This window comes from Pristiophorus japonicus, chromosome 11 (genome assembly GCF_044704955.1).
Source record: "Pristiophorus japonicus isolate sPriJap1 chromosome 11, sPriJap1.hap1, whole genome shotgun sequence".
Lineage (NCBI taxonomy): Eukaryota > Metazoa > Chordata > Chondrichthyes > Pristiophoridae > Pristiophorus > Pristiophorus japonicus.
The window spans coordinates 216,937,746-216,955,280 of record NC_091987.1 but is presented as its reverse complement, the minus strand read 5'-3'; the positions used below and the strand labels follow the sequence as shown (position 1 = coordinate 216,955,280).

General features: G+C 47.3%; 1 protein-coding gene across 6 annotated transcripts in view; it reads right to left on the bottom strand.

The window, feature by feature from the left end:
* Nucleotides 1-15,763, bottom strand: part of nectin1b (nectin cell adhesion molecule 1b) — a 501,691-nt gene extending 485,928 nt beyond the window's left edge. For all 6 annotated transcript variants that reach the window (XM_070894546.1, XM_070894549.1, XM_070894547.1 and 3 more), the window contains exon 1: nt 15,498-15,763. In XM_070894546.1, the coding sequence (XP_070750647.1) occupies nt 15,498-15,567 (70 nt within the window). In that variant the 5' untranslated portion in view covers nt 15,568-15,763. The remainder of the gene's footprint in view (nt 1-15,497) is intronic.
* Between the last annotated feature and the right edge of the window lie 1,772 nt (nt 15,764-17,535).

Below are 17,535 nucleotides of genomic sequence, written 5' to 3'. Positions count from 1 at the left end.
ACTACTCCCTAAATTGGCATAAAACTCAGAAAATTCTCTTAAAAATAAAATTAAACTGCTATATTCCAAAACCAGTACATAATCATATAAACAACTTGCATTTATATAGCACCTTTAACGTAGTAAAACATCCCAAGGTGCTTCACAGGAGCATTATCAAAAGTTTCTCTGCATCGACCCTATCGAATCCATCTATCATTTTAATCACCTTGATTAGATCACCACTCAACCTTCTAAACTCAATGGAATAAAAGCCATATTTCTACAATCTGACCTCATAATTTATCCCTGGTGAATCTGCCCTTTCCTGAGGTTTGGTGCCCAAAGCTGGATGGAGACCTTGAGATGTGGCCTAGCTGAGGCCCTATACAACTGAAGCCTAATTTGCTCACTGTTGTATTCCAACCCCCTTGAGATAAGGCCCAGCATTCAATTAGCCTTTGCGATTACTTTGTGTACCCGTGCACTAGCTTTTAGTGAGGCGTGTACCTGGACACCTAAATCCCTTCCATCCGCCGCAGCCCCGAACCTCTCGCCATAAAGAAAATGGTCCGTTTCTATGCTGTAAGTACTGTGTAATATCCCCCAACTTTCTGTGAGCAGTGAGCGTCACAGGCTGATATATATAGATATAAAGTCTAAACACATGTTCATTACCCTCAGATGTCACAACTTGTACAGGTGTAAAACAATGTATCGACAACAGATTAAAAATCTATCAATATTTTCCATCATAAAATTCTGTGTCCCCATTTTATTCTGGAAACTTCCAATGTCCACTTGTTGCTGCAGTTCCACCCTCCTGCCAGAGGTGGCACTCAGTTGTGTCTCTCCCAGCTCTTATGTCCCAACTAACTCTACTAATTGCTTCCCAAATTGACCTACATTTTGCGATTTAACTATAAAACCAAAGTATTATTTAAAAATAGGGACAGAACGTCTGACTTTAAAATGGGGTCTAAATTAAATCTGCAGGCCCTGGTCAATTTTGCCTCGCCCGCTAACCCAAATTTGCCACTAAGCCCAATGTTTACTAATAGGCCGTGAACTATCGTGGTCTTATCACGATCAGCTTGTCCGTGAACTAAACTTCGAGCACATTCCAACTTGTAACTCTGCTATTTATCCAGTACTTATACATAAGCATTGTTTAGATTTCAGCCTGTAACTCAAAATTAATAGTGTCTATTAGTCTATACGTCAAACAGTCACTAGTCTTTAGTTATTGTGATTGAATCATTAATTTGCAATGACAAATCAGACTGAAGTGATCCACTACCTTTAATCAGATGGAGTGTGCAGCAGTTATGTTCTGCTCCATAACAATAAGCATACCACTAATTAACCACCTTCCATCAAATTGTTAGGGTCAGAGGGCTAATTTAATGAGTAATATAACAGTTTAATGCATTGCTTACTATGCTGGATGGGGGCAGAGCGAGACTGTTTTAGATCGTTTTCATTGTCTGACTAGGGTTCTCCAATACTGCCTTGGGGAGTTAGTGTGGCAAACGGCCCTTTTATTGCCGAGGAGCCAAAAGTACAGACAACTCACAAGTGCAAGGTTTTAAAAAAATAAAACGTGGCAGTTTTTGCAATTTAGCTGCCATTCCTTCTTCAAAACTGGCAACATCAAAGTGGCTGGAGTAACACATACTGCCCGTCGTAGGTCCTGTCATCACCCCGATGGCAGATGTCCGTCATGCAGTTGCTGAGGAAACTCAGACTTGGGATAACAATTGCTGGAGGGCATTACCTGAAGACAGGTATGAAAATACAAGCTATGTACAAAACAAGTGGGTTTCAGAAAGCCCAACCAGCTTTGGGTATCAGCTGTGGCTCAGTGGGCAGCACACTCGCCTCTGAGTCAGAAGGTTGTGGGTTCAAATTTCACTCCAGGACCTGAGCACATAACTCTAGGCTGACACTCCACTGCTGTACTGTCAAGCTCGTGTGGTAACAGGTGTGCAACGGCCACCACACGTTAAAAAAATCCACACACAGGCAACTTCCACCCTTCAATATGTAGTTCAGCACCTAGAATGTCAGGTCCCTCATTGAAACACCTGTGAACTCATCCCTTTTTGGTGTGGAAGCAGGTCATCCTCGATACGAGGGACCGCCTCATACTAGTACTGAGGGAGCGCTGCATTGTCGGAGGACAATGCTGAGGGAGCACAGAACTGTCGGACAAGACATTAAACCTCTCTCAGGTGGACGTAAAAGATCCCATGGCATTATTTCGAAGAAGAGCAGGGGAGTTATCCCTGGTGACCTGGTCAATATTTATCCCTCAATCAACATCACAAAAACAGATCATCTGGTCATTATCACCTTGCTGTTTGTGGGAGCTTGCTGTGAGCAAATTGGTTGACGTATTTCCCACGTTACAACATTGACCACATTTCAAAAGTACTTCATTGGCTGTAAAGTGCTTTGGGAAGTCTGGTGGTCGTGAAAGGCGCTATATAAATGCAAATCTTTCTTTCTTTTTTGGCTGAAGCTGCACGCCTCCAGCTGGTGGGCCCACGGTTCCGTGGGTTGTGGTGCAAGTCTGTGTTGTGATCGAGGTTAGTGACAACGCACTCACATTTTATAGCGAGAAGCTCCTGTTGCCCAACAGTCATCTATCAGCTCAGTCATCAGACTACTTGAGTGGGAGGTAACTGGGTTCCTTTGGACACATCTGCCCAACACCGTCTGCAGTACTCCAGGGCACTGTTATTGATTGACACCGTCTCACTAGAGGAACCCAGTACATGAGACTGGTCACTGGAAAGATCAAATTAGGGTGGAGATAGACACATTTTTGAACTACAGGGGAGTCAAGCATTTTGGTGAAAGGGCGATAAAGTGGAGTTGAGGCCAAGATCAGATCAGCCATGATCTCATTGAATAGCGGAGCAGGCTCGAGGGGCCGAATGGCCGACTCCTGTTCCTATTTCTTATGTCCTTATATTCTCAAATTCTTCTCACTCAGCTCCAGAAAAGCCAGCACGCCAACAGCCCATTGGGTACAATGGTCCGAGCCAGACACACAGCCAGGAGCTTGCCAATGCCATGTACTGATAAGCTGCTCTGTTTCAGCTGGTAGAATTTCAGCAGTACCTCGGCACAGGCGCTCGACCAATCCGAGCCCAGGTTCCTTGCACCCGATAAAGGGCTGTGGAGAGAATGCACTCCAGACCAGGCAAGCAGACATTTTGCTGATGTACATTTCTCAGTACTTCGTGCAAAGACTCACACTTGCTGACTGGTTTCCAAGCTCGTCAGACAGCTCGCTGACCAAACCGTAGCAATGGCTGGTGAAAGGATCATACAGGCAACCACAACAAGACTGCCTTCACCACGAATATTTATATTGCCATCACTCTATATAACACATGAAACTTTTAGATTTTTTTGTTCAAGAAACACATTTGACCCATTTCCTTCATCGTGCTAAACACAGAGTTCGGAACAAATTACTCTGACCTTGACCTCAACCCTGCAATCAGTTCAAGCATTTTCTATTAAAAAGTGCAGCTGTGTCTGAATGGGTAGCACTCTCATCTCTGAGTCAGAAGGTTGTGGGTTCAAGTCCCACTCCAGGGATTTGAGCACAAAAAATCAAGGCTGACACTCCAGTGCAGTGCTGAGGTAGGGTCAGTACTAAGGGAGCGCCGCACTGTCAGATGGGCAGTACTGAGGGAGCGCCACACTGTCAGAGGGGCAGTACTGAGGGAGCGCCACACTGTCGGAGGGGCAGTACTGAGGGAGAGCCACAATGTCAGAGGGGCAGTACTGAGGGAGAGCCACACTGTCGGAGGGGCAGTACTGAGGGTGCACCGCACTGTCGGAGGGGTAGTACTGAGGGAGCGCTGCACTGTCGGAGGGGCAGTACTGAGGGAGCGCTGCACTGTTGGAGGGGCAGTACTGAAGAAGCGCCACACTGTCGGAGGGGCCGTCTTTTGGATGAAACATTAAACCGAGGTCCCGTCTGCTCTCTCAGGTGGACGTAAAAGATCCCAGGGCACTATTTCGAAGAAGAGCAGGAGAGTTATCGCCAGTGTCCTGGCCCATATCTGTCCCTCAATCAACAAAACAAAAAAAACCCAGATTATCCAGTCATATTGCTGTTTGTGGGAGCTTGCTGTGCGCAAATTGGCTGACGCATTTCCCACATTACAACAGTGACTACACTCCAAAAGAACTTGGCTGTAAAGCGCTTTGAGACGTCCAGTGGTCGTGAAAGGCGCTAAAGAAATGCAAGTCTTTCTTTTCTTTTTGAAATTCCACAGGATCGACAGATTCCTTAGTGGTAAGTGGTATGCCACAAGGATCGGTGCTGGGACCACAACTGTTTATAATATACATAGATGACCTGGAAGAGGGGACAGAGTGTAGTGTAACAAAATTTGCAGATGACACAAAGATTAGTGGGAAAGCGGGTTGTGTAGAGGACACAGAGAGGCTGCAAAGAGATTTAGATAGGTTAAGCGAATGGGCTAAGGTTTGGCAGATGGAATACAATGTCGGAAAGTGTGAGGTCATCCAACTTGGGGAAAAAAACAGTAAAAGGGAATATTATTTGAATGGGGAGAAATTACAACATGCTGCGGTGCAGAGGGACCTGGGGGTCCTTGTGCATGAATCCCAAAAAGTTAGTTTGCAGGTGCAGCAGGTAATCAGGAAGGCGAATGGAATGTTGGCCTTCATTGCGAGATGGATGGAGTACAAAAGCAGGGAGGTCCTGCTGCAACTGTACAGGGTATTGGTGAGGCCGTACCTGGAGTACTGCGTGCAGTTTTGGTCACCTTACTTAAGGAAGGATATACTAGCTTTGGAGAGGGTACAGTGACGATTCACGAGGCTGATTCCGGAGATGAGGGGGTTACCTTATGATGATAAATTGAGTAGACTGGGTCTTTACTCGTTGGAGTTCAGAAGGATGAGGGGTGATCTTATAGAAATATTTAAAATAATGAAAGGAATAGACAAGATAGAGGCAGAGAGGTTGTTTCCACTGGTCGGGGAGACTAGAACTAGGGGGCACAACCTCAAAATACGGGGGAGCCAATTTAAAACCGAGTTGAGAAGGAATTTCTTCTCCCAGAGGGTTGTGAATCTGTGGAATTCTCTGCCCAAGGAAGCAGTTGAGGCTAGCTCATTGAATGTATTCAAGTCACAGATAGATAGATTTTTAACCAATAAGGGAATTAAGGGTTACGGGGAGCAGGCGGGTAAGTGGAGCTGAGTCCACGGCCAGATCAGCCATGATCTTGTTGAATGGCGGAGCAGGCTCGAGGGGCTAGATGGCCTACTCCTGTTCCTAATTCTTATGTTCTTATGACTCAGTTTGCAGTGGAGCCACAGGGACGGTATTGACGATGTGACTGGGGGTGACCATGAAACAAGCCTACAGCTGGCCTAGAAATTTTGCTGAAATAGCCACCTTTTCCACGTCCTTTCAGAGGCAATTCATATTCTTTAGTGAGCAAATCAGCAGTCTCCGAGGTTTCTATAGGTTAAATGATTACAGAAGCAGACCTGTTAATGACCACTACAATCTGATTTCCCCACATCCTACTATAAATTAAATTGAGAAACTGGAGTGCGGCCCCGAGCTGCACAATTGCACCGTAATGAGCTCTTCAATCTACCACTGCAACCATTTGCCTTTAAAGGGTGGTGACCGCGGCTGCAACTACTGGTGGGACAGGCCGATGGATTTTGTATAATCACAAACCACTATTTCAAATAAAGCGTGAATGTTTCCACCACACCATCAGTCAATGAAACAGAAAATTTTCAATTCTGCCAAACAGTTGCCGCTACACTTCAGCAGAAACATCAGAAAGACAAATCTGCAGTCAGGCTGCACACTGCATCCATCCCCTAATGGGGGGGTCACAGTCCGTGCCAGTAATTGCTATATGGTTTGAACTGCTGAGCGAACAGCCACACACAAAACCCATATACTCAGAGCCCACGTATACAACAAAACATGGCCAGAAGCCCTACAACACAGCACATATAATCACCGTCGGCTACTATGATCCAGGATGGACACAAGTGTTGTGTGTGATAAGAACATAAGAATTAGGAGCAGGAGTCGGCCATTCGGCCCCTCGAGCCTGCTCCGCCATTCAATGAGATCATGGCTGATCCTCAAATCCACGTTCCCGCCCGATTGATTCCCTTAATATCCAAAAATCTATCGATCTCTGCCTTGAGTACACTCAACAACTGAGCATCCACAGCCCTCTGGGGTAGAGAATTCCAAAGATTCACCACCCTCTGAGTGAAGAAATTTCTCATCTCAGTCCTAAATGACCGACCCCTTATCCTGAGACTGTGACCCCTGGTTCTAGACTCCCCAGCCCGGGGGAAACATCCTCCCTGCATCTCTACCTTGTCAAACCCTCTAATGTCATGATAGTGAGCTGAGAATTCCAGCCTTGCTGGATGCGTACGATGTGCGCACGGTCCCGGCGAGGCCTCGCAAATGCCGGTTCTTGGCACGCAATGCGCATGCGCCGAAAACTGGCTTTTCCGATCTGTCAAAATTTGACAGATCCTACGCATCCTCCTGGAAGGACATCTGCGCGGCAGAGGTTGGGCTATTTGCCCAACTCATGCCCAGTGAATGTCCTTCAAACTTTAACACCTGGTAAAAGCAGGCACATAGTTTTTACCGACGTAACACTTTTTTTTAAAAAAAGAAAAATTAAATTTAATCATTCATTTTAATATTAAAAACCCTGTCCATTAAGGTAAGTTTATTTTTAATCCTATTAAAACACATTAAAAAAATTCCAAAAATGATGTTTTTTAAAAATATTTAATTACATTTAATTTTAACTAATTTTAAATATGAGGTGTTTTTTTTATTTATTGTGCTGTGTTTCAGTGTTTTAGGGGGTTATTCTCATTGATAGTAATGGGAGTCCGTACAATCAGAGCTTATCGATGAGAATACTGCATAGTGATGGGTGGTCCAGGCCCACGTGATCCCATACGCTGCACAGCGAATGAAGGCCTCCAACCGGAATCCTACGTTCCTCTGGGACCAACAGGTATTTTTCATAGATTTTTTTCGGGTCGGAGGTGTTCGTACGAAGGAAGCCTCTGACCGCATTTTTCGGCCCAATATCACTTTGTCTGTAACTTTCCACATACGTTCATGGTTCACTGGTGCATGTACCTTCAGGCAACTACTATTTATTTCTGTGGGTGTGTTCAGTGTGTCCATGACATCAGCAATCTGTGCGCATCTGGTGTGTACTCTCATCTATGCATCTATTGTTGACCTACACATGTCTCCGATGCCTATTGTGTACAATTCATCTGTCCCTGCATTGGGAGGGCTCGGAGGGTGAACGCAATCTCACATCGTGCAGAATCTAATGAAGAGACGACAATTTGTTTTTAGCTTCCAACTGCAGTTCACTAGGGAGACGATAACATTCCTTATGCCTCAATGGAGTTTAGTCATTTGCTGACCTGGATGCTTGTTTACATGCCACTTCCTCTCAATAAACTGCACTAATTGGAATGATGTAGTGCCTTAGAGGCTCAGTATTTTCTGTAATGCAGTGGCCTTTTCCGAAAGGACAGCAAAGAGTGCTATAATGCTGCACTCTAATATAGAAAGAAAAGAAAGACTTGCATTTATATAGCGCCTTTCACAACCTCAGGATGCCCCAAACTGCTTTACAGCCCCAATAAAGTACTTTTGGCGTGTAGTCACTGTTGTAATGTACGAAATGCGACATTCCCGTGCACAGCAAGCTCCCACAAACAGCAATGTGATAATGACCTGATAATCTGTTTTCATTGTGCTATTGATTGAGGGATAAATATTGGCCAGGAATCTGGGGAAAACTCCCGTGCTCTTCTTCAAAATAGTGCCATGAGATCTTTTTATGTCTACCAGAGAGTTACATAAAAGACAGGATCGGAGAAAAAGAGCTTCAGAATCTCTGACGAAGGGTCACAGACCTGAAACATTAACCCTGTTTCTCCCCACAGATGCTGCCTGACCTGCTGAGATTTCCAGCATTTTCTGTTTTTATTTCAAAATCTCTAAGTGCTTTGATATTGAAGGTTACCTGTTGACTGGAATTGCATTGCAAAACCTGGTTAAATCTACAGAAATCAGAAGTGCACTCCGACACAGTGAAAGGATTCTGAAGACCAATTGGACTTGACTTACGATTCTGAAATCAGTAGCCCAGATACTGATGCAACAGGAAATCCACCCAATTATTTGGAACCCAATATTGGTTTTAAATATTTAAAATGAAAAAATGTATCTTCTTCTTGTTCGGCAGTCCCTCGGAGTCGAGGCTGACTTGCTTCCACACTAACATGAATTCTCAGGTGACTGATGAGTCCAATGCGGGACCTACAGTCTCTCTGTCACAGGTGGGGCAGACGGTGGTTGGAGGGACGGGTGGGTGGGGGGCTTGGGTTGCCGTGCCCTCCTTCCGCTGTTTGTACTTGGCTTCCGTGTGCTCCTGACGAAGAGACTCGAGGTGCTCAGCGCCCTCCTGGATGTTGCTCCTCCTCCACTTTGAACGGTCTTGGGCCAGGGACTCCCAAGAGTCAGTGGGGATGTTGCCTTTTTTCAAGGAGGCTTTGAGGGTGTCTTTGAAATGTTTTCTCTGCCCACCTGGGTCTCGCCTGCCGTGACGTAGCTCAGAGTAGAGTGTTTGTTTCGGGTATCTAGAATCGGGCATGTGGACGATGTGGCCCGCCCATTGGAGCTGATCGAGCGTGGTCAATGACTCGATGCTGGGGATGTTGGCCTGAGAGAGAATGCTGACTGGTGCGCCTAACCTGCCAATAAATTTGCAGGATTTTGCAGAGGCAGTATCGGTGGTATTTCTCCAGTGCTTTGAGGTGCCTGCTGTACATAGTCCATGTCTCTGAAGCATATAGGAGGGCGGGTATTGATTAGTGCATTGGTCATACTCTGTCCTTAGATACATTCCATAAATTTGTTTAAAAAGAAAAAAAGTAAATGGGAGGAAAAAAAAGAAAAGGACTTGCATTTGCTCGACCTCAGGTCAGCTCACAGCCAGTGAAGTAGTTTTGAAATGTAGTCACTGTTATAAGGTTGGGAGGGAAACACGACAGTCAATTCACGTGCAGCAAGGTTCCACAAATAGCAAGGAGCGAAATGATCAAATGATCTGCTTTTTTGGAATGTTGGATGTCAAAACAAGGTGCGACTGGGAAAGCTTCCTAGCGGCACCCAATGTACTTCACTACATTGGCGACTTGTCCAGTTTGGATTCTGTTTGTGCTCAAGAGGAACATCCATTGTCCAATCAACACAAGCTCAAAGTGGTTCCAAACATAAATCGAAGGCTATGCAGTCTCACTATTTCACTTCTATTACCACAACTGCCTGAATGTCTTATCCTATTAATACCAGCATGTTAGTTTGAAGGATTTCTTCATGTGTAACCTCTTTGATTGCTCAAATTCAGACCAGGAAGGTTCCAGGTTACATCTATGATCTGTGTCACTCTTCGTCAATGTCAAAAGTGGCAGTGAGGAAGGAGGTTAATTAACCTTAGTGTCTCTAGACTACTGAAGAGGGGAAAAATACCAGGGTTTCCACTGCAGATTACATGACCAGCAGGTTAGGATAGGACCATGCACAACTGTCATGCCAGCCCTCACTACCAAGCCCGAGTCATGAAGAATAGTCACTTGAAGTGTTCATTGGGCCATGACCACCCATCAAGCACCATCAGGAGAGGAGGGGTGAGGACAAGGGAGAAACAGTGAGAGAGAGAGTCTTGTATCCACTACAGCTACGGTGAATGGAACTCCAGAAAGTACAATATGGATCGCTGAAAGTTGTCACGAGTCAAGGCCCATAGTACAAGAGTTCAAGAGTGAAGAGTAAAAGAGAGAAGGCATGTCATAAAATGAGGAGTCGATGTCGAAAGCCTGAATATTGTAGGAACCTTATCCCAAGAGAGATGAGATACGATGAGTTAGTTTCAACATTAGAGGGAGAGAAGGCCGAAGAGCCTTGTGTCCAGAGAACATTTTTTTTAAAATTGAAGATACGAAAAAAGGACATTACAAATAAATTAAAATGACAAGTCGGTGCGTGATGCTTCTTTAAAGCCCCAAGTACAAAGAATATGAATCAAGGCCAGGAGACCTTTGCATCACAGACAGAAGGATAAGGGGTAAGCCATTTAGGACCGAGATGCGGAGGAACTTCTTCACCCAGAGAGTGGTGAACCTGTGGAATTCTCTACCACAGAAAGTTGTTGAGGCCAATTCACTAAATATATTCAAAAAGGAGTTAGATGAGGTCCTTACTACTAGGGGGATCAAGGGGTATGGCAAGAAAGCAGGAATGGGGTACTGAAGTTGAATGTTCAGCCATGAACTCATTGAATGGCGGTGCAGGCTAGAAGGGCCGAATGGCCTACTCCTGCACCTATTTTCTATGTTTCTATGTAAGATGTTGCAGGTGTCATGAACCAAGCTTCCCAGAGGAAGTTTTGATGGTGGAGGAGATGTGAGGGACAGCGAGAGCCACGGGTGATTGGGGGGTGGGGGTCTGGGCCCCCCATGACCAGCTCACCAGACTGGCTACGATAATGATATGGCAAATTCGGAGGAAATTTGCAAGTCATTCCTTGTACACTGTCACACTCTGAGCAGGGGACTCCAGCTACATTTGCAAAACTTGGGAAGTACTTTGGCTGTTGATCGTACGGGAATGTTGCATGCTGCAGCCAGAGAACAACCTTTTAAAACATTGAAGATATTTATTTTTAAAAGACACGATAAATAAATGAAAATAACTTAATTACAAGTCAGTGCTTTTAAGCCCCAAAGTACAGGAATGATTTAATCCACTGGTGCTATTTCAAAAATGCTTAAGAAGAGAAATAATGCAGATTGGAATTCGCAGTCTGCAGATGTGAAATGTTGCAGCCTCTCTCGCCAGAGGCTCTTACACCGCCACTCAGTGACGGCAAGCCAACAGCACCGTGCAAAAAAAAGGACTTCTTTTGTTCAGATGGCACCACAATCTGTCAGCAAGCATGGCAGACTGAGCTGTGCTGAGTGTATGTTGTTGCAGGCTTGAATGGCGGAGACAGATTACAGTGAAAGATAATGATCAGACCCATTCACATCAAAAGCAGATTTGCATTGTCTCTCCATTTTGTGTGTATGTATACGTAATTATATATATATATCCTTTTTCATCTAGCGTGTATCAATCATTTAATTTGATTTATAACAATCTATTAATTTACCAGTAAGTACAAGTGAACATCAGAAATTAGTAAGCGGTTGCAACTCGCTGGACTTTCCTGACTTATCTCCACCAAGTCCTTGAGCACTGGTTTCAACCACACTGGACCAAATGGCTTCCATCTGTGCTGTGATATCTATGATTCCAGGTTAAATGCATTCTGTCTTGACAACTTTCTCCAAACCACAGCTACCCACGAGCAACGTCACTGGAGCACCTCAAATCAAACGTTTAATTTCTAGGAAGGCACATTGCCTTCGCTCACACGTGCAGCAATATGGCCAGTAGCTAATCGGGGGCTGCCCTGCTCTTGCCGGCCGTGTGCTCTGTGCCACGACACCCTCCCTTGCTCAAATGCACATGTTTCCCCAATACCAGACAGAAAATTAATTCATTAAAAAAAAACGAAACAAGCAGCCATCTACTCATTACCTGTCCCCAAGACGTCAGGACTGTATTATTCACCGTCTCATCGCACTGGATGACAAAGGATTGAAAATTGGCGGGTCAATTGGGACTTGAGACATCAACAAGCCGGCTTATGAAACGACTCTGCATCTCGCACATCTGACAACATCGCAGTGACATCTGGGACAGGCTGAGATTAACTGGGACAAGGCAGGATTTCCTCTAAGCTGTTCCAGGGAGAACAGTACTTTCCAAAACAGCCTTACACCCCCGCCCAGGACAGCATGCAAGTTTATAAAAATGTAAGTATTATAAAGATTACAGTGACAGCATTTTTCATTATCGGACAGCAAATGTAAACTCGATATATATAAATATACCCAACACACTGTTTCAATGTTGGCTGTTAAAATGCTGTGATTGTTAACACACTGTGCAGAGATACAGTAATTGTTACTACAGCTAGCAACACTTTCACTTTTATAAAAAGATATTGTGGCATAAAACACTCACATTCATTTGCATTAAGTAAGCAGGATCTGTGGTTGGTGCCTGTTTCTCAGCAGTGATCACAGATTCAGTGGGAAACACATGTCAGCAAGGAGCCGGCCAGTTTCAGTGTGTGGAGAATGGGGAGGGGGTATAAATCAGTGATGCCTGCAACAGGAGACCCCATGCTCTATCTCTTTAGAAGCAAACATTCCTCGTGTTTTGAGCAGCTCGATCATCTGGGCGAGACTGAAGGGCTGTGTTCCAACACGTTTGCCGGTTAGTCACACATTTAACCCGGGCTTTTTATAAAATAGATGTGTCCTTTCTTACTTGGGCTTGCTAATGACCGAATTGCGTCAATGCAAGGTCAATCACTGAAAAACATGCGAGAGAGAGAGAGAGAGAAACAAAACGTGCGAGAAAAGAATTAAGACAATCCTCTCTGCGGGAACTTCACAATATCAACACAGCATCTCTCCCAGTATACCACACTGCACTGTAAACCCTTTAATAACAGACCGTGCTAAATCTCTGCTCTCAACTGACCTCAGTGGATCTGGCAGAAACAGAATTCTATTCCCATTCCCCCAGGCAATTACTGTCGCGTTCTCAAAACTTAAACGAATATTAATCTGGTACTGAAGCGGAATATTTCTGTATGGATTCCAAATCTAACACCGCCCCCCCTCCCCCTCCCACCACGACAGTAATTTGCCAGTTTAGCAGTCACACAGCAACCAAATGCGATGGAGAAGGACCGAGACTTTATGTAATCACTGGCCGACTTTCACACAAAGGAATTTGTTCTTTTAGTGCATTTCCAGGATTTTACAGCTTGTGTCAGTAGCTGGTCCTGATGCCAGTTACATTGAATGGCACAACACCGCGACTCGCGGCCATACTGAACCACACCGCACACAAACCCCGCAATTCAGACCCAGCTTTCTCTCAAAGCCACAAGCAGTGAAACAGCAAGCAACTGATCAAATTCCAAAGTCACAAAACGACCCACAATGCTTACAGTCTCCATACATCCGCGGCAGAGATCTCCGATTCTGATTGAGAACGCAACAATTTTTAATGACAAGAATAAAAACATATCCATAATCTAGCCCACTACTTGAACATTCAATCAAAAATTCAATTCATTCACAGCCTCTGTAATATTTACAGCATTATCCATATCTCCGGCACTCCACCAATCCATTAATTTATACTCATGCAGCACAGATGAGACCCCCAGTGCAATTATGAAAACACGGCAGCCAGTTAATAATCTCAACCAGAAAGATTAAAATCTCAAATTTTAAAAACGTGTTACAAACAGCAGTTTCAACAATGTCATTTTATCAACATAAACATAAGGGAACTTCTTATGTACATTTCAAATAGCTAGCGCATCTAAAAACATGGTTTTTTTTGAAGGGGGTCAGTTTGTACATGTAGCAATGAGACTTCAAACATCAGCACAGGGTTCAATTTACTGGTGTTGACACCACAGAGCAGAAAGCTTTGACCAGGAAAGCCATGGGATCAAAAACCAGAATTGCAAAACCTCGGACTTTGGCAAGAAACGTTACTGAATGAAGATGTAAAATTTTATATATTTTATTAATATTTATTTAATGAATGACTTGGACTGAGTCATCATCCATTCTGTCTGAAAACAACGATGGGAGAATACTAAAAAAAACAAAGATGAAAAATAAAATGTTGCCATATCTAAAATATAAAAAAGAAACTGGAGATTAGAGGAGGAAGACACTCGCAGCAATTGACGGTCTGGATTCCTACTGCCTTTTCTTGAAGTACCTTCATTCTGGTTTGGATCAATTTCAGGCGCTCAGGTTTTGGAAACAAATGATGTGGCTACAATTCTGACAAGGTTCTGAGTCTGATCCCGGACATGCAGCCGCTCCCCAGGTTCCCAGCTCCGGCTGGGTCTGCAACAGATATCTGGATTCCAGTCGCAGAGAAAAGGGTGGCAATGTGCAGAGTTGAGAGGAAGCTGGGAGCCGAAGCTGTTAAATCAGAGTTGGGAATGGGGATCAGGGAGCTGGGAATGGGGATCAGGGAGCTGGGAATGGGGATCAGGGAGCTGGGTCCCAATTGGGTGGGACTGTGTCCACATCAGAATGTATCTGATCAATCTCTGCTCCGTCACAAGCACCGTGCTTCCAGCTGCACTAAATAACTCGAGTTATCTGTGTTTATGTATTTAATGTTAGTGATTTAGAGGGGTTAATGCAGCTTGTAAATATCGCGACTAATTTTTGTTATAGGACATTGTATAATGAAAACATTTCGAGCGTTTGGCTGAAGAATGTTGTTTCAGTTTTGTTCTATTTAAATGCGATTGTAATAAATAAACAATTTTAGTTCGCCTCGTCGTTGGACAAATCCCTGCACTGACAGAGGGACCTGCTGCCCCCGAACAGTGAAACAGATCCCATTCAAAATCACTCGGGAAATGCAGCGCCCGGGAAAGTGCCCAGGCTCCCAATGCCCCCCGCACTTGGCCATTGCCCACCCGGGCTGCAGCACCATACTGCAGTGCCGCTCTCCCCGTGCCCGGTCCCTCTCTCCCCGTGCCCAGTCCCTCTCCCTGCGCCCAGTCCCTCTCTCCCCGTGCCCAGTCCCTCACCCCGTGCCCAGTCCCCCTCTCCCTGCGCCCAGTCCCTCTCTCCCCGTGCCCAGTCCCTCTCTCCGTGCCCTGTCCCTCTCTCCCCGTGCCCAGTCCCTCTCTCCCCGTGCCCAGTCTCTCTCCCCGTGCCCTGTCCCTCTCTCCCCGTGCCCTGTCCCTCTCTCCCCATGCTCATTCCTTCTCTCCCCATGCCGATTCTTTCTCTCCCCACTCTCTCTCTGCCCATTCTCCCTCTCTCTCTGCCCATTCTCCCTCTCTCTCTCCCCTTCTGTCTGTCTCTCTCTGCCCAATCTCTCTCTCTCTCCCGTCTCTCTCTCTCTCTCCCCCCCTGTCTCTCCCTCTCTCTCTCTCTCTCCCCCCCTGTCTCTCCCTCTCTCTCTCCCTCGTATCTCCCCCGTCTCTCTCTCTCTCCCCCCCCCCCTGTCTCTCCCTCGCTCTCTCTCTCCCCCCCCCCTGTCTCTCCCTCTCTCTGTCTCTCTCTCTCCCTCGTATCTCCCCCGTCTCTCTCTCTCTCTCTCTCTCTCCCCCCCTGTCTCTCCCTCCCCCCCTGTCTCTCCCTCTCTCTGTATCTCTCTCTCCCTCGTATCTCCCCCGTCTCTCTCTCTCTCCCCCTCTCCCTCTCTGCCCATTCTCTCTCCCTCTCCCCCTCCCCCGCTCTCAGTGTTCCCCTACCTGGCAGGATGGCGATGACCAGCAGCAGGAGGAGGCGAGCCGCGCTCCGGGCACCGAGAGCTCGCTCCATCCCGGCCCCGCTCCGCTCACTCCCCGCTCCCGCTCCGGGCCGCGGCTCCGCTCACACAACCCAGGCTCCGCTCCCCGGCTCGGGGGGTTCCGCTCCCGGCTGGCGCTCCGCTAAATCCCCGCTCCCGCTCCGCGCACACACACTGCCGGCCGGTGCTGCGCCGATTGCCCCGCTCTCCGCCCGAGCTGCGCTCCCCCAGCCCAGCCTCCGCAAACTGCGGCCGTCAATCAGCGGCGCCGGCCCGGCATGGGCGGTCCTTACGCACTGCCTGATGTCACAGCCCGAGAGTAGGCGGGGGCAGCGCCTCATTCAGCGCCCGTGGCCATGGCAACCGCCCCAACACCGGCCCGGGAGGGGGCAGAGGTTGGGCAGGACCCAACCCCTGCCCCCACTGTGGGCACAAGGAGCCCCCCCCCTGTGGGCACATGGAGCCCCCCCCCCCTGTGGGTACATGGAGCCCCCCACTGTGGGCACAAGGAGCCCCCCCCCGTGGGCACATGGAGCCCCCCCCCTGTGGGCACATGGAGCCCCCCCCCTGTGGGCACATGGAGCCCCCCCCTGTGGGCACACAGAGCCCCCCCCCACTGTGGGCACAAGAAGCCCCCCCCGTGGGCACATGGAGCCCCCCCTGTGGGCACATGGAGCCCCACACTGGGCACATGGAGCCCCCCCCCCCCACTGTGGGCACATGGAGCCCCCACCCCACTGTGGGCACATGGAGCCCCCCCCACTGTGGGCACACGGAGCCCCCCCATTGTGGGCACATGGAGCCCCCCCACTGTGGGCACGCAGAGCCCCCCACTGTGGGCACATGGAGCCCCCCCCACTGTGGGCACAGAGAGCCCCCCACTGTGGGCACATGGAGCCCCCCCACTGTGGGCACACAAAGCCCTACACTGTGGGCACAAGGAGCCCCCCTACAGTGGGCACAAGGAGCCCCCCCCACAGTGGGCACATGGAGCCCCCCCACAGTGGGCAATGGAGCCCCCCCACTGTGAGCACAGCACCCTCCCTCCACCACCCCGTGGGCACACCACGCCCCGCACTGCCGCTCACTAATTGCGGACTGCGAACCTGAAACACATCCTCTAAGCACAGAGCATGGGGGAGAAGGAGAGGGAGAACTGGCTGCGAACTTTAAACTCATTTACAGGGCTACAGACCAAGAGCTGGAAAGTGGGATTAAGCTGGATAGCTCTTTGTCGGCCGGCACAGACACGATGGACCGAATGGCCTCTTCCTGTGCTGTAAATAGGGCTAGACTTTCAGCACGTCATCGCCCAATTAGCGCCGAAAAAAGCGCTGAGATTCAGGCTATCGCCCATATTTGATGAAAAATGAAAACTAGCGCCCGATTATGGCCCAGATGATCGCCGAGAACGACTTTTGGCATTTCACTCATAATTCGCCCAAAAAAGATGCTGAAGAAAAGCTGCACTCACCTGACCTTAACTCTGCACTACAGACACCATCTTGTAACTTGGAGGATCTTTAATAAAAGGCTAATGAAGTGGTTGTCAGGAGAAGCAATTTGTGAGTGATTTTAAAGGCGTTTTTGACTCTTGCCAATCATCTAATCACATTTGTACTTATCGAGGACAAATTCAGGGCATTTATAGTGACTTATAGTGATGGGGCCTGTAATTTCTCAATGTATTGATGACTAATCACATACTGCAGAATAGAGATGGGAGAAGATTTATTGAAGAGCATTATGTGCCCAATCAAAGAGGTGGCAGACTGCTCACAAGGAGGAGACGTTAAACCCAATGCATTTACAGGGATAAGTGATCATACCTTGACTTGTCCGATAACACATGCATTAGGAGGCTGCGATTCTGAAAGGAGGTCATCAGTGAGATATGCCAGCTAATTAAGGGAGATCTGCAGTCTACCAGCACCATCAAGACCGCACTGCCCATTGAGGTTAAGGTTACTGTAGCACTTTCCTTCCATGTATCGGGCTCC